Source organism: Telopea speciosissima, chromosome 9, assembly GCF_018873765.1.
Source record: "Telopea speciosissima isolate NSW1024214 ecotype Mountain lineage chromosome 9, Tspe_v1, whole genome shotgun sequence".
NCBI classification, from domain to species: Eukaryota; Viridiplantae; Streptophyta; class Magnoliopsida; order Proteales; family Proteaceae; genus Telopea; species Telopea speciosissima.
The window spans coordinates 63,089,395-63,110,205 of record NC_057924.1 but is presented as its reverse complement, the minus strand read 5'-3'; the positions used below and the strand labels follow the sequence as shown (position 1 = coordinate 63,110,205).

Sequence of the window (20,811 nt, the reverse complement as noted above, 5' to 3'; positions counted from 1 at the left end):
GCCCTCTTTCCCCCCCTTCCCCTTGCTGTCGAGAGTCCTTTTCCCCTCCCTGTCCTTGTAACTGAAGCACCCCAGCCCCATTAAAAATTATTCCCTCCATTCCCCTCCTTCTCTGTCAGCCAAAACCCTTTGTTTCCCCTTCCTAACCAGTCCCTAACCATCCCAACCCCATTTCCAGAAGTTACCTTGAAATCTTAACCCCCAAGCCAACCCCTACAACCCATCCTTCTTTATATCTAGAAACAGAATTTTATTTTGGTCATGTTTGCATGATTTCCCACTAATTTCAGACCTGAAACAGTATTTATTCTATACTAGTTGTGCTGTTTTGGTACTGCATATATTTCTAATGCTTATTATTAATGGTTTATTATCTTATATGGACTGTCATGCATGCCTACTGAATCCTTGAATGTAATGTCATGAATCTACTTACCTAGCCTTGTGGAACTAACCATATAGGTTGCTAGAATTGATTCCTAAAACCTATTGGTGTTATTCATTTGATTTCTATTGATAATTGCCATTAGTAAATTCTGTTTTATGTCTGATGTTGAATGTGGCGTTGTGCGAATTCCAGCCCTTGCATTAAGTCCCCACTAGGATGTTATCCCTGTAATTCTGTCCTATTGTGGGATTTCCTAGCTTCTAGGGTTTGTCCGGTATCAGATATGAATTGCAGGATGAAACATGTGATCTAGGACCTACCGTTAGATTGACTTGATGACTTCCATACTAAGCCATATTTGTGGATACAGATTTTTGCATGTCAATTCCGTAGGCACATAACCCTCATGGAAATTGTCAGTGGAGTGCCTTTTTCTGAACAAACTATTGCAGAAGCTGGTATTGTTAATGTTCCATCCCAATACTTACAACCTCCCGAAAGTCGACCTGGATCCTGTCATGAAAGTTCAGATTCAAGCATCCCTGTGGTCGATCTCTTCAACTTCGAGACCAAACAATCTTGCAATGTGCATAAGGAGCTTTCCCGTTCTTGTGGTGAATGGGGGGCTTTCCAAGTGATTAATCATGGTGTTCCAAAGCGGTTGCTTGACTGCATGAGGAGTGCAGGACTTTCATTTTTCAAAGAATTTTCAGAGGACAAGAGGGATAAGTACAGATGTGATCTAAACTCTGCCGCTTCAGAGGGTTATGGCAGCAAAATGTTGATGAAAGAGGACAGTGTTCTGGACTGGAGGGTTTACTTTGATCACCATACGCTACCGTTATCTCGACGTAATCCAATACGGTGGCCAGACTCTCACCCTAATTACAGGTTGGGTGGTCATTTCTGTTATTTTTTCTATTTCTTTGCTCTTTCTCTTGTATCTCTTAAATGGGAAGGATTAACTGCATAATATCCTGCAAAAGTGGTGCCTGTAATTGAAGAGAATAGCCATTATGAATACAAATTGTTTGGTGAGTTTTAACTCAGGATCCTCTTATTGTATTTGATGTTTGATGAATATTGATTTGGATTTAATTTGCAGAGAAACTGTTGTGGAGTACAGTGATCACATGATGACACTAGCCCATAAACTCTTGAGTTTGATCTCTGAAAGTCTTGGTCTGCCATCCTCATGTATGGAAGAGGCAGTGGGGGAAATCTACCAGAATATCACAGTCAGCTTTTATCCAAGTTGCCCCCAGCCAGAGCTTACACTAGGTTTGCAGGCCCATTCTGACATGGGTGCCATTACCCTTCTGATACAAGATGAAGCTGCAGGTCTTCAGGTATTGAAGGATGGCCAATGGTTAACCGTACAACCTTTATCTGATGCTATCGTTGTCCTTTTGGCTGACCAGACAGAGGTATATTCTTCATATGCTTGACTGGAAGCTTCTATTTAGTATCCTATACTCTTATTAACTTTACTACTAATTGTCAATTTGGTCATTCAAAGGTTAATTACTCTGGATTCTGGACTATGATGCTGGATAATGAAGGCGGCTATTTGTGCCAAACTAGTTGATCAAGATATATTCACTCTGTTATAGTGAAGACCTGCTAATATCATGGCATAATGACCATGAATTGCTTGGTTCAGTCTGACGATAACTTTGTTGTGTTATATCACCCACTTGATTTGACCTTTGGCATTCTTAGACTACGACTAATAATCAAATCTTAGCATAAACATATTTCTTAGTGCCTTCATGTGGGGATGCACAATCCCCTTTTTGTACAGCTGACTGTTTTCTTATGTAGGGCTCCCAAAGTTCCCATATGGACCCAAAACCAAACTATTTTGAATTGATGTTAGATCCTGTAAACAAGGGCATAGATGGAATTATTGTTAGGTTTTTCTGATCAGAGAAGAGAAAAAGATGAAAAAGAATGCAATGATGATTAATGTGAACAATCACACTTTCAAATTGAGAATATTTCTCCAAAAAAGAGAAAAAAATGTTCTATTCATTAAAAACAAAATTGAAGTACATGGAGAATATGGAGATACTGTCATTGACTGCTAACCAGCCAGTATATTGGCCACAACTTTCCTAAATCAACTGAGATTCATCCGATCCTGGTCTAGTGGTGATGCAGTAATGCTTGTGTGGGCTGGCTCAAACCCAATTGGAGGCTCAGGCCAGGAACCGGGTCCAAGTTTGGTTTGTGTGGTTCTGATGCAGATCGATTCCACGGTTTCAAGTATACTTGCAGAGACCATGGAAAGGCCATCCCATCACACCTATTAATGGGCCAGGCCACTGGGCCTTAGAGCCAACCAGTTAAGCTGGGCCAGCCCCTATCGGCTAGGAGTTTTCTGGTTCTCCCAAAACCAGATCGTGGGGGATCTTTCAGCCTAGACAGCAAGCAGATTTCTTACTTCATCTACAAGGCTTTGGAGCTTCTAGAAGTTGTTTTGTTTCCTTTTTAGTTCTTAGTCTAGGCTAAATCAAGTTTAATTTCTTGTAACACAAGTCTCAACTGTTCTAGAGACTTTCTAATTTTATTACTTTCTATTTTGAATCCACACTTGGGCCTAGATAATGTAATGGACTCAAGAGGTACTCTCCATGATTTAATAAGATGATTTCTAATTTGCTTTGTGCATTCCATTGTCCTGTGAGAGGCTGAGGTGTGATACCTAGAGGGAGAGAGTCCCAGGCTGAGATAACCATCCTATCCCCCCCCCCCCCCATTTCTCCCCTTCCACTCGATCTCCCTTCTTCCCTCTTTTTTGTCCTGATTTTCTGGAATCAAACAAGGCCATCCGAGACCTTTTTCTGAAGCTGTTGATTGTTCTCTGATGTCCCTCAAAGTCATAACTTCTGATCAGAGGAGTTATCTCAGACCTTGCGGCTGGAGCTTCATTCTATTTTCTGTGATTGATTCAAGTCCACAAGTCTCAGTCACCAGAGTACTCTTGAAGCAGTTATTCTGGGGTTCAATCTACCCTCCCCCCCCAAAGACCCCCACTCGACTGCAAGGAGACACTGATCTGAGACCTGCTAAGGTTGATATCAGAAATCACCAACCTGTACTTGCGGCTTGTCTTTCTTCAACATTTCCCTGCTGCAACTTCGAAGGCTTGTATCTCAACAACCTTCCATTGAAATCAAGAGATATTTTGAGCACAATATCCCCTCACTGTGGCCTACTCTCGACCCCAACTTGGAGCAATTCTGCTGGCTGAATCTGAAGATATACACTAAGTTTCTATTTTTGTTATCCTGCCATATCTCAATCTCTAATCATCTATTGAATCTGAATTTTGGATAACCGATTCACTATATCGCACATCCAATGGTAACTCACTTCCTATTCCATTGATTATTCTGTGGTTTTTTGCTTCAAGTCTAAATCCAATGATATTTCTTAGTGCCATGATTTGTCAATTATTGTGGGATATTGGGGGGAGTTTAAAGGTCATTAGTTTTAGGCCGGAATTTAGCTACTGTTATAAGCCTGAGACCAGTACCTGTATTTGGCTGTAATTGTGATCTTACTTGGGATTAGGGTAGTTCCCACCTAGCCTTACATTAGGTTCAGTAGGATATTACAAGTTTATTTATTTATTTGGAATTATCTTGTAATCTTTTATATTGGGAAGTTTAGCTACATAGGAGATAATTTCCCTATTTCAGTCTCCTAGCTTGTTTTAGTTTCCTAAGTAGGGTTAGTTTCTATTTTTCTGTTGGAGTCTTTGTTATTTATATAGATGCAATCAACATAATTAACGGTGAATAAGTGAAATATTGATTTTTGCTTTAGTAGCCCTCCATGGCTTGTTTCCAGAGCTGGTGCTCTTGTTCTCCTTTCTCTTCTCCTTCTCTTGTCCAGAGGATGAAGGAAAGGGGCTGATTGGTGCATTTACCAATATGCCTTTCAGTTGTTACACAAAGTCCTCTTATCCTTATTTTCCTGTTTTATCCCCACCCTTGCCTAAATTCCAGACACATCTTCTCTCAAATACAATGAGGAGTGCAATCTTCCCACCAAATCGCTTAATGGATAATGTGTGATCAGCATAGCTTTGGGTGTTGCCAAAAGACACCATAGATTTGTGAAATCTCCCAAACCAAGCATAGGAAGACTGTTTCAACCCATACAAAACACATTTTAGTTTACACACCTTCCCCTGAGTTTTATGACATGCAAAACCTAGGGGAATATCCATATAAACCTCTTCTTCAAGTTTACCGTGAAGAAATGCATTCTTGATGTAAAATTGTTATAGTTACCATCCCAGATTTACTGCACAAGAAAGGGTGACTCGAATAATGTCATCTTTGCAACTGGGGCAAAGGTCTCCTGATAGACTACCCCATAAGTCTGCGTAAATCCCCTGGCAACAAGCCTGGCTTTATAGTGATCCACTATGCCATCAGCTTTTTGCTTCACTGTGAAAATCCACTTGCTGCTAATAGTCTTCTTTTGAGGAGGAAGACTAACTAAATCCCAAGTGTCATTTTTTTTCCAATGCCTGCATCTCTTCAACCATGGATGCCTTCCACCGTGGGTCTGTAAGAGCTTTCCGCCAATGCCGAGGAATAAAGAATGAGAACAAAGAAGAAACAAAAGTATACTAGGAAGGAGAAAGTGAACTATAAAAAACAACTTGAGATATTGGATGTTGAGTACAAGACCGTTTACCTTTGCGGACAGCAATAGGTAAATCCAGAGATGGGTCAAGTGAAGGATCAATAGCACTAGAGGGAAGAATATTACTAGAAGGAGCAGATAAAGCCAGTGGAACTAAAGTCGAACTTGGATCGAGAGAGGCCGATTGGCTAGGTAGAGTAGGTGTCATGGTGGTAGTGGTATCTGTCTACTATTTACGAGATATCACATAAAAACGCAAATCTGGTCCTGGTGGTTTGCTAGCATTCTCCCCCTGAACGATGTCATGTACAGTATCTAGCAATGGTGGATGCATGTCCAATGAGGATTGGAGAGGTGGCACATCTTCCCAGGTAATAGAAAACTCCCCCTAAAGAAGTGCCACAGGGTAGTAGGCCGCAGATTCATGAAAAACCACATCCATAGTAACAAATAGGTGCCAGGAAGGGGGATGATTACACTTGTAGCCTCTCTGAGTGGCGGAGTAACCAATTAAAACGCACCGGAGGCCATGAGGATCAAGCTTACCGTAAGGAGAATGATTGCGGGCATAGCAAACGCAACCAAAAACCTTAAGAGAACTGTAAAGGAAGAAGACCCAGAAGCTAAGGACCTGAGAGGGCATCCGATTGATAAGATAGGCAGCAGTCAAGACTGCATCACTCCAATACAGAGGCGGAACGCGCATCTCAAATAACAAGGAACGGGCAACTTCCAAAAGGTAACGGTTCTTGCATTCAGCCACACCATTTTGGGCAGGTGTGTCAACACAACTAGTCTGATGTAGAATACCATGAGTGGCAAGATATGATTGGAATGAGTCATCCGTATAGTCTTGACCATTATCACTGCGAAGGACCTGAATTTTAGCATTGAACTATGTCTAAACCATGCGGTGGAAGAGCTGAAAGTAGTGAAAATCTCACTTTTATTCCTCATAAGATAGATCCAAGTTGTGTGGGAATGACAATCAATGAGCGTTACAATCCAGCGGTAACAAGAGATGGAAACACAATGGGCAAGACCCATACATCAGAGTGAATTAGAGTAAAAGGAGTGGCACTTTTATTATTTAAACTGGTGCTCCATGCTGAATTGAAGGAACCGCTCTTGTTGTCAAACAAAAATCTTAGCCAACACACCAATTCTATTCCAGGTTTTCTCAGTATTTGGAAACCTCTCAAGCTCAAGCTCACCAACGGTCGACTCCCCACCCCCACCTCCTCAGGTAGCAGCGGTCAGCCTGGTCTCTCACAGGTAAGTATACCCTCCCCCACTCCTCCCAATCTCCTCACCTCCTCCCCAGAATTCACCCAACCTACCGCCGGATTTCCTCTACTTATCATCTCTCACTACCAGAACCCGAACCCATTGACTCTCACCGCCTGATTTTCTCTATTCTCACCTCTGAACCCTCTCTCACCGTCAGATTTTCTCTCGGACCTCACTCGACTCTATCTCTGACCTCACTCCCATCCATTTCATCTGCCCAGCGTCTCACTATCAGAACCCAAACCTCAGATTATCCCACACGACATTTCCTCTCATCGCCAATACCCAAACTCACCCCACCTATTTCCTACCCATCGTCTTTATACGAGAACCCAAATCACAGATTATTCCATCGGCATTTTCTCTCAAACCTCAAACGGCTCTCTCTCTCTCTCTCTCTTTGAACTCACTCCCACCCATTTTCTAACCATCACCTCTCACTACCAGAACCCAAATCCAAGATTATTCCACACGACTCTCTCTCTGACCTCACTCTCATCCATTTCCTACCCATCGTCTCTCACTAACAGAACCCAAACCCCAGATTATTCCACACGATTATTCCATCGACGCTCACCGCCTGAACCCCAACTCATCCCCATATTCTTCTCTCTATCCTCACACGACTCCCCATCGATTTTATCTCTACTACCCTAGTGTTGAATAATGTAAACCAGAATACCGGTCTTTTTGGAGTTTTATTATGTGTTTTGTATATTGCCTAGCTAAGTCGGCTAAGCTAGGGGTGTTTTGGTAATTAGGATGTAATTCTTAATGCTATTAATATAAGGCTTGCTTGATCAAATCGATCATTCAAGCATTCTCCCAATTTTCTGTTTTGTTAACATGGCATCAGAGCCAACTTCTCTGATCTAGGTTTTCAAAACCCCATCCCCTCCATCGTTTTCTCTCTTTCACCCTCTTCCACTCGATCTTCTCTTTTTCTCTTCCTTTTTTCCTTGGTTCTCTTCCCTTACTAGGGCAGCACTAATGAGGTGATCATACGATCTAGATGCTGTCCTCAATCTAACATCTTCAACAGATGGTTTAATCACATATCAAGTTCGATAGCTGCTGCCTTGTGTCTCTATGATTTTTTGGAATTCTCTCCTTGAAGATCGAGCTCTTTTTACTATTGGAAGCTGATTTTCCCTATTGGAGATCCACTATAGTAGTATTGGACAGCAACTATCACAGATATTCCAAGTTATTTACAGCCCATACCCATTATCGATCTCCCTTCAGGGTTTTGAAAAACCCTTACTATTATCGATTTTTGGGTTTTTTCTCTTCTTTGCTTGGCTGATCTTTGGAGATCTTATTCACACTACTTCAAGGCTCACTTGACACTGTTGGTGCTCCCTTCTACTGAAGATTTTCCAGATTTCCAGTTTTCCCCAACCTTGGATCGAATTCTGCCTAGATTGATCAGGTTTTGCTAGTTTTTTTGGCTCTCGGCTGCTGCATTGTTTTTGATATTTGGCTGCTATGGACGGGTCTGATATTACATCTGCTACTTCTGATGTTGATGGACACAATAAGCTTGAATATCTTCTTTATGCTTCAGCTATTAAGCTTGATGGGGCAAATTATCTGATGTGGTCCCGTTCTACTTAACTTTTGCTGGCCGTGGCCTTACTGGGCATCTCCTTGGCTCTTCTGTTGCACCCTCTGAACCTGGTCCTCTTCTTCCTCGATGGCTGTCTAATGATGCTATGGTTATGGCATATTTGATACACTCTATGCAGCTTGACCTCTCCAGCAAGTATCTGTTATTGGAAACTGCCCATCACATATGGAGTGCTGCCAAGTAGACCTATTGACAGATAGGGAACGATGCTCAAGTGTATGAAATTTGAAAGAAAATTCATGACACTACACAGGAGTTACCTATCTCTAAATACTATGTTGCCCTTAAAGGTCTATGGCAGCAACTGGATCACTACTCTGCTTTTCAGCCTTCCACTCCTATGGATGTTGCAGCCCATAAGAAACATGTGGACAAAATTCGGGTCTATGACTTTCTGGCAGGTCTGAACATTGAGTATGATCCTATTCGTTAGGAAGTTCTTAGTATGGTTCCCTTCCCTTCCCTGGAGCAATCTTTTGCCTTAGTTCATACTGAAGAATCTCGTAGAGCTGCCATGCTTCATCAATCTCCTGTTGATAGGTCTGCCCTACAGGTTGGTTCCGGCCCTGCTACTCCTATTGATGCTTCTCCCACTGCTACTACTTCCACCAAGGAACCTGTTAAGTGTGAGCACTGCAATAAACTTTATCACAGTAAGGCTACTTGCTGGAAATTACATGGGAAGCCTGTTGATTTTGAAGCCAAAAGTAGTCGTGCTAAAATTGAAAACAAAGCTAATCACACTGAAAGTGTAGCTCCAGCCTCCACTACTGAAAGTGGTCTTTCCCAAGAGGAATTACAAGCTTTCAGGCGTATGTTACAAGCTTCCGCTGCCTCTACTACATCTCTTCCTGCCAGTTACTCTTCTCCATCAGGTTCCCATTTTGCCCATTCAGGTATTTTCTTTGCTGGTCATTGTGCATCGGTTATCTCCACTCTATGGATTATAGACTCCGATGCCACTGACCACATGACAGGTTCCTCTAGCAGTCTAGCCTTTTCCGTACTTATTCCCCTACTTCTAGCAAGGATAAGGTGAAAGTGGCTGATGGCTCCCTCTCATCTGTTTCTGGGAAAGGATCCATTAGTTGCTCCCCTTCTCTTACCTTGTCTTTTGTTTTGCAAATACCAAATTTCACTACTAATCTTCTTTCTATTAGCAGTTTTACAAAAGATTTGAATTGAAAAGTGACTTTTTTTCCAACTCATTGTGTTTTTCAGGGACTAGACTCGGGGAAGACGATTGGATCGGGTAAAGTACATGGTGGATTGTACCTGCTTGATGATGGCCAGCTTCCTCCACGGGCATTGCCTTCCCAATTATGTCAGCCTTCATCTTTCTCCTCTGAACTACACCAATGGCATTCTAGATTAGGACAACTCCCTTTAGGAAATTTATCCCATTTATTTCCAGCTTTGGTTAACAGTTGTAATAAGGAAGATTTTTTTTGTGAGGCTTGTGTCTTGGCCAAACAGACACGTTCAAACAATCCTATTTCTAATAAAAGATGTTCTTCCCTATTTCAATTGGTTCATTTTAATGTGTGGGGTCCTAGTCGTAAAGTGTCTCTTTCTGTTCATCGGTGGTTTGTTACATTCATTGATTGTTATTCTCGATCCACTTGGGTCTACCTGATGCACACAAAGAATGAAGTTTTTTCCTATTTTCAACATTTTCACAAAATGGTTCAGACTCAATTTAATGCCACTCTCAAAATTTTGAGAAGTGACAATGGGACAGAGTATATGGAAGGTTAGTTCCAAAAATACCTTGTTGCCCATGGGATTTTACATCAGACCAGCTGTGTTGATACTCCAACCCAGATTGGTGTGGCTGAGAGAAAAAATTGCCATCTCTTGGAGGTGGCTAAAGCACTTATGTTTGCTCGAAATGTTCCCTCTTTTTATTGGAGTGATGCTGTCCTTACTGCGGCCTATTTAATTAATAGGCTGCCTTTATGGGTTCTATTAGTAGTTTTACAAAAGATTTGAATTGCAAAGTGATTTTTTTTCCAACTCATTGTGTTTTTCAGGGACTAGACTCGGGGAAATCGATTGGATCGGGTAAAGTACATGGTGGATTGTACCTGCTTGATGATGGCTAGCTTCCTCCACGGGCATTGCCTTCCCAGTTATGTCAGCCTTCATCTTTCTCCTCTGAACTACACCAATGGCATTCTAGATTAAGACAACCCCCTTTAGGAACTTTATCCCATTTACTTCCAGCTTTGGTTAACAGTTGTAATAAGGAAGATTTTTTTTGTGAGGCTTGTGTCTTGGCCAAACAGACACGTTCAAACAATCCTATTTCTAATAAAAGATGTTCTTCCCTATTTCAATTGGTTCATTCTAATGTGTGGGGTCCTAGTCGTAAATTCTCTTTCTGGTCATCGGTGGTTTGTTACATTCATTGATTGTTATTCTCGATCTACTTGGGTCTACCTGATGCACACAAAGAATGAAGTTTTTTCCTATTTTCAGCATTTTCACAAAATGGTTTAGACTCAATTTAATGCCACTCTCAAAATCTTGAGAAGTGACAATGGGACAAAGTATATGGAAGGCCAGTTCCAAAAATACCTTGTTGCCCATGGGATTTTACATCAGACCAGCTGTGTTGATACTCCAACCCAAATTGGTGTGGCTGAGAGAAAAAATTGCCATCTCTTGGAGGTGGCTAGAGCACTTATGTTTATTCGAAATGTTCCCTCTTTTTATTGGAGTGATGCTGTCCTTACTGCGGCCTATTTAATTAATAGGCTGCCTTTATGGGTTCTTGACTCTAAATCTCCTATTGAGCTGTTCCCCGGTTCTACTACTTTCATTGTTCCCCTTAGGGTTTTCGGCTATGTTTGTTATGATAGGGATACTAGATCCCCTAGTAAACTTGAGCCCTGTGGTCTCCGTTGCATTTTTTTGGGATACTCTGCCACCCAAAGGGGGTACAAGTGCTATTATCCTCCTGCATGTCGTACCCTGGTCAGTATGGATGTTGTCTTTAATGAGAATCTCTCATATTATTCGTCCCCACCTCTTCAAGTGGGGAGTGTTAGTGAAGATGTGCTGACCGTAGAACCTCCCCTTCCGTATGTTCACAATGAGTCTGTTCCTGTTTCTCCTACTCCTAGTCCTCCCTTTGCCTCAGGGGGAGAGGTTCCTATACAGGGGGAGACCATTACAGATAATGTTGACATTCCTATTCAGGGGGAGGTAACTCCAGTCCAGAAAACCATTAGTGAATTTCAGAGGAGGATTAATGATTCTAATGTGTAGACTTATACAAGGAAACATAAGCAGCTTCAATCCATTGTAGTACCAGTACCCATCCAGTTGCCGAACCTGGATCCAGAATCTGCTTCTCCACCTGGTAATACTTCTTCTCTTGATCTACCTATTGCTGTTCACAAAGGTGTCAGGGCTTGCACTAAGCACCCTATGTCCCATGTTGTTTCCTATGACTCTCTTTCTCCATCTTTTCATGCTTTTGTTTCTTCCCTTTCTTCTGTTTTTATTCCTAACAATTGGCAGAAAGCTCTATCAGATGGAAAGTGGAAGGCAGCAATGATGGAAGAAATGGAAGCCCTGAAAAAAAATGACACTTGGGATCTTGTGATTCTTCCACCAGGGAAAAAGACTGTTGGATGCAAGTGGGTGTTTGTAGCGAAATAGAAGATGGATGACACTGTGGATAGATATAAGGCATGACTCGTGGCAAAAGGATTTACTCAGACATACGGGATTGATTACCAGAAGACCTTTGCCCCTGTTGCAAAGCTGAATACTGTCCGAGTTTTGCTATCTTGTGCAGTCAATCTTGGATGGGATTTACAATAGCTGGATGTGAAGAATGCTTCTCTCAATGGAGAACTTGATGAGGAGGTATACATGGACATTCCACCAGGGTTCTCTTGTGACAAAGACCAAGGCAAAGTGTGTAAATTGAAGCGTGCACTTTATGGGCTGAAGCAGTCACCTAAAGCGTGGTTTGGCCGGTTTCATAAGCCATGATTTCTGTGGGCTACAAGCAGAGTAATGCTGATCACACTTTTTTTATAAAGAGGGTTGGTGGAAAACTTACTGTTCTTATAGTCTACGTTGATGATATTGTTGTCACAGACAATGATGGTGATGGGATCAGCCGTTTGAAGACTTTTCTTGGACAGGTATTTGAGATTAAGGATCTAGGAAAGCTAAGGTACTTTCTTGGGATTGAAGTTGTCAGATCTTCTAAGGGCATTTTTCTCTCCCAAAGGAAGTATGCCCTAGATTTATTGGCTGAAACTGGTTTGTTAGGGTATTACCCTTTAGATATTCCTATGGATGCTAGTGTTCGTCTGAAGAAAAAGGAGGGTGAACCTGTTGACAAAGGCCAGTACCAAAGATTAATGAGGAAGTTGATTTGTCTCTCACACACATGTCCAGACATTGTTGTTGTTGTGAGTACTATGAGTCAGTTTATGCATGACCCCTACTCTTCCCATATGGAGGCGGTTCTTCGTATTCTTCACTACTTGAAGTCATCTCCAGGGAAAGTCATTATCCTGTCTCCTCATGATCACCTACGGATAGAAGCATACACTGATGCGGATTGGGCTGGCTCTCTTGATTGCAAATCTATTTCTGGGTATTGTTCTTTTGTAGGTGGCAATCTTGTCACTTGGCGTAACAAGAAGCAGAATGTGGTGGCTCGTTCTAGTCCCGAAGCAGAGTTTCGTGCTATAGCACACGGCATTTGTGAGTTGCTCTAGTTGAAGGGTTTGCTACAAGATCTTGGTGTTCCTATTTGTCTTCCTATGATGTTGTACTGTGACAACAAGGTTGCAATCAGCATTGCACATAATCCGGTACAGCATGATCGTACCAAGCATGTTGAAATGGATAGGTATTTCATCAAGGAAAAATTAGAAGAAGGGCTGATTTGTGTTCCTTTTGTGAAGTCTACTGATCAACTTGCTGATATATTCACCAAGGGACTGCCTGAAAAGATGTTTCATCCTAACTTAGTCAAGTTGGGCATGTTTGATATTTTTGCTCTAACTTGAGGGGGAGTGTTGAATAATGAAAACCAGAATACCCCCAGTCTTTCTGGGGTTTTATAATGTGTTATGTGTATTGCCTAGCTAAGTCAGCTAAGCTAGGGCTGTTTTGGTCATTAGGATGTAATTCTTAATGCTATTAATATGAGGCTTGCTTGATCAAATCGATTATTCAAGCATTCTCCCAATTTTCTGTTTTGTTAGCACCTAGTTTTCCCCCACCCACTGACTCTCTCTCTCTCCCTCCCTCCCTCTGCCCTGCTATTGTTCCCTCCACAGAAGTTCTTATAGAACCAAACCAGTACCCCCTCCTTTCCCTTGAAATCGATACCCGACTCAGACCATCTCATTCTGTTTTTGCACCCTAAGAAGTGTGAGAAGGGTAAACAGATTCACACTTCCCAATGCCATTGACTCTCTGTCACCGACCACTTATGATACGCCAGACCCTCCGTCTCTGCATTACTCTGTCGACATTATTGGTGTTAGGCTGCTGGCTTCGGATTATCCTGAGTAGTAAGGGATATTTCTTGGACTTTTGTACTTATTGATGCACCTACACTACACCTTCACTCAAACCCCCACTTTCACTTCCACAATCACTTTACCCCTATACTCACACTTACACTTCATGTATACTTCACATTGACATTATTTCGTACATTTCCACAGTTAATTATATCTTTACTTGCCTAATATATTCGGCTTAGTCTATCACTTAATCACTTTGCTTAGTGTGGCACAAGTTGCTCCACCGTACTGGTAGCAGTTTATTTGCTTGTGGTGTAGGAAGTTCTGAGATATTTATTCTTGTATTTAGATCACATGTTTATGCATTCCAACATTCTTTGTTTAGTTCTATTTATTTTTTTATTTATTTGTTTGTTTAGTTCTATGCGTTGTTGTACCACCCCAATATCTTGCTTTGTTTGAATATGCACCCTTTTTTAGGCTGTGTGAGTGTCTTTTAATGCATTAAGTACTCGTTTGTATCTTCATATTCTTATTTACTATATTTTATATTTTTATATAGTGGTGCGTCAGGTAGGCAGCCGACACTTTATTTATTAAGCCAATCACCTTTGTGCATGGGTCCTCTTGTGTTTTGATTCCTTGTTCTTTTTCTTTTTATCATGTCTTCTTGTCCTTATTTGGCTAGGGCGTCCCCCGTAAGCGACGTGCCGCATCGACACTTGGATGCAATGATAAGTAGGCAAGGGTAAGTGAGAGGAATTATGTCAGCCCAGAAACGTAGGATTAGATTAGCTTCCTGGAACATTGGATCCTTAACGGGTAAGAGCCTAGAGTTGATAGATGTTATGAGGAGACGAAGGATTAATATAGCTTGCATCCAATAGACTAGATGGAAGGGTAACAAAGCTAAAGTGTTGGACAACTTCAAACTTTGGTATTCGGAAGATCAAAGTAATAGAAACGGAGTGGGGATAATAGTGGATAACTATCTAAAGAAAGATGTAGTGGAGGTCAAAAGATTAGGTGACAAGATTATATCCATTAAACTGGTGTTGGAGAATGAGGTTGTAATTATTGTTTGCACTTACGCACAACATATAGGATTGGATTCTATCTGGGTTTCCTGGTGTTTGAGTTAAAATAATACCGCAAGCGTATGGGTCAATTATAGCTACGGGTCGAACACGAGGAGATATACGCCACTCTATTTAACTAACTTAAAAGTAATACAAAGTGAACCAAATTAAAGTGTTAAATTAAACTAATTAAATTAATGAAAATTAATGCATCCTAACTCATAAGCATCTAACAAAATTAAGGGATTAAATTGGTGTCCTAACACATGAGCATCTAACCTATCAGACTAACGCAAATTGAAAGGAATAAAAATGCAGCCACACATAATAACCACATAAAAAGGAATAAGGGAATAAAAGTGCATCCACAAACCACAACTATATAAAAAAAAAATAAAAGAAATAGTGGGAGAAGAAGAAGAAGATAGAGAGAGATAGAGGAGAGGGGTTTAGAGAATGAGATACCTTGATGTGCTTGAATACTTGAATAAACTCACCATGGCTTCCTCTTCTAAATCTCCATGTCTTGTCATCAACATAGGAACTTAGACTAGGAAGCTTTAAACTAAAACTAGTACAACCATTAAACTAGACTTATGAAATCAAAATTAAGAACTTGAAATCAAAACTAAGAACTTAAGCCAAAAATAGGAAAAGAAGAGAAAATTTCACTAAGTGAATGAAGTAAAAATTACACTAAAAAACTGAATTAAAATTGAACTAGAAACTAACTAAAAACTGAACTAAAAAACTAACTTGTTACAAGCCAAAGGGCAAGGGGTATTTATAGGGGGAAGAGAGGAGAAGAGAGAAGAGGGAAGTGTAGGAGAAATATTCCCTAAGAAAAGAGAATATTCTCTTCTCCTTCCTCTTTTACAATGCCTTGAATCCTAAGAAAAAAAAGAAAAAAATAGAAAGAAGAAGAAGAGAAGATTGTTTACATAGACTTTCTATTTCTAGAAAAGTAAACTTCCAATTCTAACAATTGCTTCCTTTTCTTTGTAGATATCTTCTCTAAGCAATAAAATCAAAGCATCTTTGACTTTTCAACTTTTCATATGTGAGAAAATATCTTTCAAAATAAATCTATCCCAAGTAGAATTCCAGAAGTGCCCTTGAGAAGTTGGAGGAGAGAGAGAGAGTAAGGGTGATGACTAGGATTCCTTCAAGAATAAATAAAATACCCATTCTGTCCTTCAGAAAACGTGGAGCATGGGGTGCTTATATAGACCTCACCATTGTGTTCCTTGTGAAAAATCACCCAAAATAGACCCAAATTTCATCCAATTTAGAGTTCGGGAGCCCAAGATATCTCAAGTTGAAGTTGGACTGTCCAGAGCCCTCCAAATGGAATTTTTGGGTACAGGAAATATAACTTCTGGTTATTATGTTAAGGCCCCTGGAATCTGAACTTTTGCTTCACTTTGTCCCCGGCTGACTGTTAATAATTACAAATAAACCCCTACAGACCATTTTCGCGCTTCGTTATGGAAACGGCCGTAACTTCTTCGTTTCAACTCAGAATCAAATGCCATTTGAACCGTTGCGAAGCTGACTCGATGGGCTACGCATCCAAGTCATTAACACCTCTAAACAGCTTAAAAACATTTCCTTAACATCATCTCCTCCATTTTCACAAGAATTCACCTAAAACCTGAAAAGCACAAGAAAGCACCGAGTAACTCTGTCCAATGTGGTAAAATGTATGTTTTATGCCCTAAGATTTCACACATAAATGTGCTCATCACCTGGGTTCACTCTCATCTTCTTAAATCGGACTCCATCTGGACTGTCTCCATTCATGCAGACTCCTCTTGGATCTGACGCAAGATTCTATCTCTCCGTCCCTTGGCCCTCCATGGTATTTCCTCTACCATTGCTGATGGAAATTTCACTTCTCTCTGGCTTGATCCTTGGCACCCCCTAGGAATCCTCTATAACCTTTTGGGCCCCAGAGCCATTCATTACTCTGGCCTCCCAAAGTCTGCCACTGTCTACTCCCTCATCTCCTATGGATCTTGGACCCCTAACCCTTCCCTCAACCCTGACATCATCTCCCTTCTCTGGCTAACCCTTCCCCCCTTGATTCATTTGCCCTCCCATCGTGCGCATAAGGTCATCTGGCTCCCCTCCCCCAATGGTCTCTTCTCCTTTTCTGCCTGGAACCTCTCCAGAGACCCTTGCCCCCCCTGTACCCTGGCACAACCTAGCTTGGTTCAAAGGCCGCATTCCTTGCCATGGCCTCATTGTTTGGAGAGCCCTCAGACTTTGCCTGCCTACCCAAGACTTCTTAATTCACCGCTCCATCCCAGCCCCCCCCATCTTGCATCCTTTGTTGGATCGGCCTTGAAGATATCCCTCACTTCTTCTTTGACTGCCCCTTTACCTTCACCATTTGGAAAAAAACCGTTTCCTCCAACTGGCCGCGTAGCAGAAGGATCAGGAGTTTTGACCGAGAATGGCATTGGGTACAAAAAAAATTTCATGGGAATTCCATTTGTGACACCATTGGGAAGCTAGTCTTTAGCGCCACTATTCATCATATTTGGATGGAAAGGAACCTCAGGAGATGGACTTTGAACTCGCGATCGTTCGATGTGATTTGGAAAGCCATCTCCTTTGATGTGTCATCCAAGCTCAGGTGTATCCACCAGAGGCACACCACGGGCAACCCTAGGAACAGGCATATTTTGATTTTTTTGGGCCTTGATTCTGCCCTTTTGCGGTCAGCCTCCTCTGCGTAGGCTTGTTGATCGCCCCCCTCCCTTTGCAGGCTGATTGTTGGCCTTTGTTTGCTCTCTCCCTCCCCCTCCTTCGCCCCCTTGTATTTTGTTTCTTTGGTTCTCTCTTCCCTGCCCCCTCTTGGGGTTTGGTAATATACTTATTTACCAAAAAAAAATTTTGGGACCACATGGATGATTTAGTATAGAGTTTTGGTCATGATGAAGCGATTATTATAAGAGGTGACCTGAATGGCCATGTTGGGAGCGATTGTAGAGGCTATGAAGATGCCCATGGAGGCTTTGGGGTTGGGGTAAGGAATGAGGTGGGGACTTCATTCCTAGACTTTGCGGTAGCTTATGACCTATCTATTGTGAACACTTTCTTTGAAAAAAGAGAGGAACATTTAGTTACCTACAAAAGTGGAATGCATACCAGTCAAATAGACTTCTTCCTAACTAGAAGGGCTGACAGGATGTTGTGTAAGGATTGTAAGGTTATTCCTGGGGAGAGTCTAACCACCCAGTGCACAGAAGTGTAAGAGGAGGAAGCCTTTGTACCCTAATATAAGATAGTGGAGACTAAAAGGTGAGTCCCTAGGAACATTTACTAAAAATGTGGTCAAACAAGGAAAGTGGGACTGTGAGGGAGACACCAATGTGATGTGGAACGATATGAAGACGTGTATTAAGCGGGTTGCCAAAGAGGTTCTAGGAGAAGCAAAGGGTAGGCGTCAATCCCCTAGGGAGACCTGGTGGTGGGATGAGGAGGTCCAAGTAGCCATCAAGATCAAGAAAGAGAGGTTTTAGATTTGGCAATGGACTAATGAAGCCGAAGATAAAAAGAGGTACAATGAGGCCAGAAATGAGGCTAAAAAGGTGGTGGGGATTGCTAGGGCGAGGAAATATGAGGAGCTCTATATTAATCTAAACATAAAGGAAGGGGGAAAATCTATTTATAAAATAGCTAAGCTGAGAGAAATGAAGAGTAGAGATTTTGACCAGGTGAGATGTATAAAAGGGGAGGATGGAAGAGTATTGGTGAGGGATGAGGTGATGTAGAATCATCACTAAATAGGGCTTATTTCTTTAGAAATAGGCCTAGGGTTGGGTTATATGCATGTTGGGCCTTTGTTCCCAAGGGTTTTTATGTAATAGGCCACTTTAATGAGCCTAAACTAGGGGTATATAGGTTGCATACGGGATTAGCCCAATACTTAGTTATTTTTATGTTTTTAGATTGAACCGGTTTAGAATTGGTTGCATCTAATTGGTTCAATTGGTCTAATTTAAGTGAAGTGTTCCTATTGGTCAATAAGTCCTTATATCCTATTGGCTAACATGGAATCTTCTTTTAAATTAGTGTTTAAGTTAGATTCTTTTATTTTAAATTAGTAATTTTATTTTGATTAGGTCCCTTCCACGATTTTAAGTGAGGAGGTAGTTAGATTGTATTAGGACTTGGCCTTTGGCCTTTATTTATAAAAGAAGAAATCGTGGGAGGCTCCCCCACAGATTATTTGAATTTAAAAAACAGATTTCGTGGCTGCCATTGCTGCTGTTTTTGCTCCCTTGTGTGAGTGTGCATCCTTGTGGATTTCAAGGTGGAAGGGTGGTGGATTCCTGCGACTCCTTACGCCATGACGGCTGGGAGGATCTCTCTTCGAAGGTGGTTTCATCCTTCAAACATTCAAGCTACTGCCGGTGGATTCCAGTGTGAGTTTGAATTTTAATTTTCTGTTTTATTTTCATAAACCCTGGGAGGATCTCAGTTCTGTCCAGATCTGTTTACCCATCAGAAATCATCCAAACTTTGACCCCAGCCTCCCCTCACCATTGCCTATACTCGATCCTGACTGCTGCCCCCATCCCTAGTTAAAACCCTAATTTCTGTAAAAACTCCATTAACCATTAAACCCTAAAATTCCAAAATCAGTACTTCTAACCATCAAAACCCTCCCATATTTGGATCGAACCTGCCCCTCCCTGTTTGGTAAACCAAGCCCAGCCCTCACAGCCCACTTGAAACCCTAGTTTTAAATGTTTTCCTAATTTCTAAAACCCGAAACCCTAACCCTAAATCTACAGAATTTTAAAACCTAACCAAATCCTATTTTCTTTATACCAAAATAATCCCCTAAACCTGCATATTAAAACCATATAAGACCCATTCCCAAATTCCCATCCTAAACCCTAGAATTAACCTAAAACCTAGGCTGTCCATGTGAACCAGCAGCTCCTTTTGCTATTTATTCTATTATCTGGCTCCTAGTAGGTCTCCTACCTATCTAGGACTACATTATGAGGACATTGTGAGGAGATGGGATGAGTATGTTTGTGAACTTCTAAATGGAGATAGTTCGAATTCGATCGATTCGGTTAATTGCATTAGTCATCAAGACACCACACATCATAGATATGTACGAAAGGTTGGTGTGGCGGAAGTGAAAAAAACCTTAAGAAAGATGACAGTAGGTAAGACACCAGGCCTAGATGAGACCCCAATAGAAGTGTAGAAGGCCCTAGGATCTTGTGGGGTTTATTGGTTAATCAAGTTATTTAATAAGATTATGATTACAAGGAAAATGCCAAATGATTGGAGGAGAAGTATTGTAGTTCCGGTTTACAAAAATAAGGGTGATGTCCAGAGCTGTAATAACTATAGAAGCATAAAACTAATGAGTCATATTATAAAACTTTGGGAGAAGGTTATTGAAACCTGTCTGAGAAGAGAGACTCATATCTGTCAGAATCAATTTGGTTTTATGCCAGGTAGATCCATGACTGAAGCTATCTACCTACTGAGGAGGCTCATGGAAAGATGTATAGCTAGCAAGAAGAACCTCTATATGGTCTTTATTGACCTGGAGAAAGCCTATGACAGAGTCCCTAGAGATTTAATCCGGCAAGTTCTTGCGAAGAGAGGGGTGTCGAGTAAATATATAGATGTAATTAAAGATATGTATGAGAATGTGGCGACTAGTGTGAGATCTGTAGGGCGGCTAGGGCAAGGAATTTTCAATTACGGTTGGGTTACATCAAGGATCAGCCCTAAGCCCTTATCTTTTCGCGCTTATCATGGATGAATTAACCAAGAACATCCAAGATGAGGTACTATGGTGTATGCTATTCGACGATGATATCGTTGGTGGATGAGACAAAAGTAGGGATTAATGCTAAGTTAGAGATGTGGAGATCGACCTTGGAAGTAAGTGGCTTTAAGATTAGTAGATCAAAGACGGAGTATATGATTTGTAACTTTAGCCACACTATGATGGAGGATGATATAGTAAAAATTGAGAAGAGAGCTACCACCAAGTGACTATTTCAGATATCTGGGGTCTTTTATACACAAAGAAGGTGATATAGATGATGATGTTTCACAAAGAATTAAAGTGGGATGGATGAAGTGGAGAGGGGCGACCGGAGTACTGTGTGACCGACACATTCCTTTAAAGCTTAAAGGAAAGTTTTACAGGACTGTGGTCCGACCTGCTATGATGTATGGGGTAGAATGTTGGGCAGTTAAGAA

General features: G+C 41.3%; 1 protein-coding gene across 1 annotated transcript; it reads left to right on the top strand.

Moving 5' to 3' along the window:
- The first annotated feature begins 677 nt into the window (after positions 1–677).
- Positions 678–18,305, top strand: LOC122641157 (jasmonate-induced oxygenase 4). The gene is made up of 3 exons (XM_043834493.1): positions 678–1,279; positions 1,494–1,815; positions 18,274–18,305. Exons 1-3 carry the CDS (start codon positions 795–797, stop codon positions 18,286–18,288), a joined length of 822 nt encoding a protein of 273 aa, XP_043690428.1. The 5' UTR covers positions 678–794; the 3' UTR covers positions 18,289–18,305.
- Positions 18,306–20,811: the final 2,506 nt, after the last annotated feature.

Bases quoted from the DNA above. Each gene is read 5' to 3' on its own strand.
- LOC122641157 (XM_043834493.1), top strand. From the start codon at position 795: ATGGAAATTGTCAGTGGAGTGCCTTTTTCTGAACAAACTATTGCAGAA. The intron at 1,280-1,493 runs GTTGGGTGGTCA...TTTAATTTGCAG, and splicing joins GACTCTCACCCTAATTACAG to AGAAACTGTTGTGGAGTACA.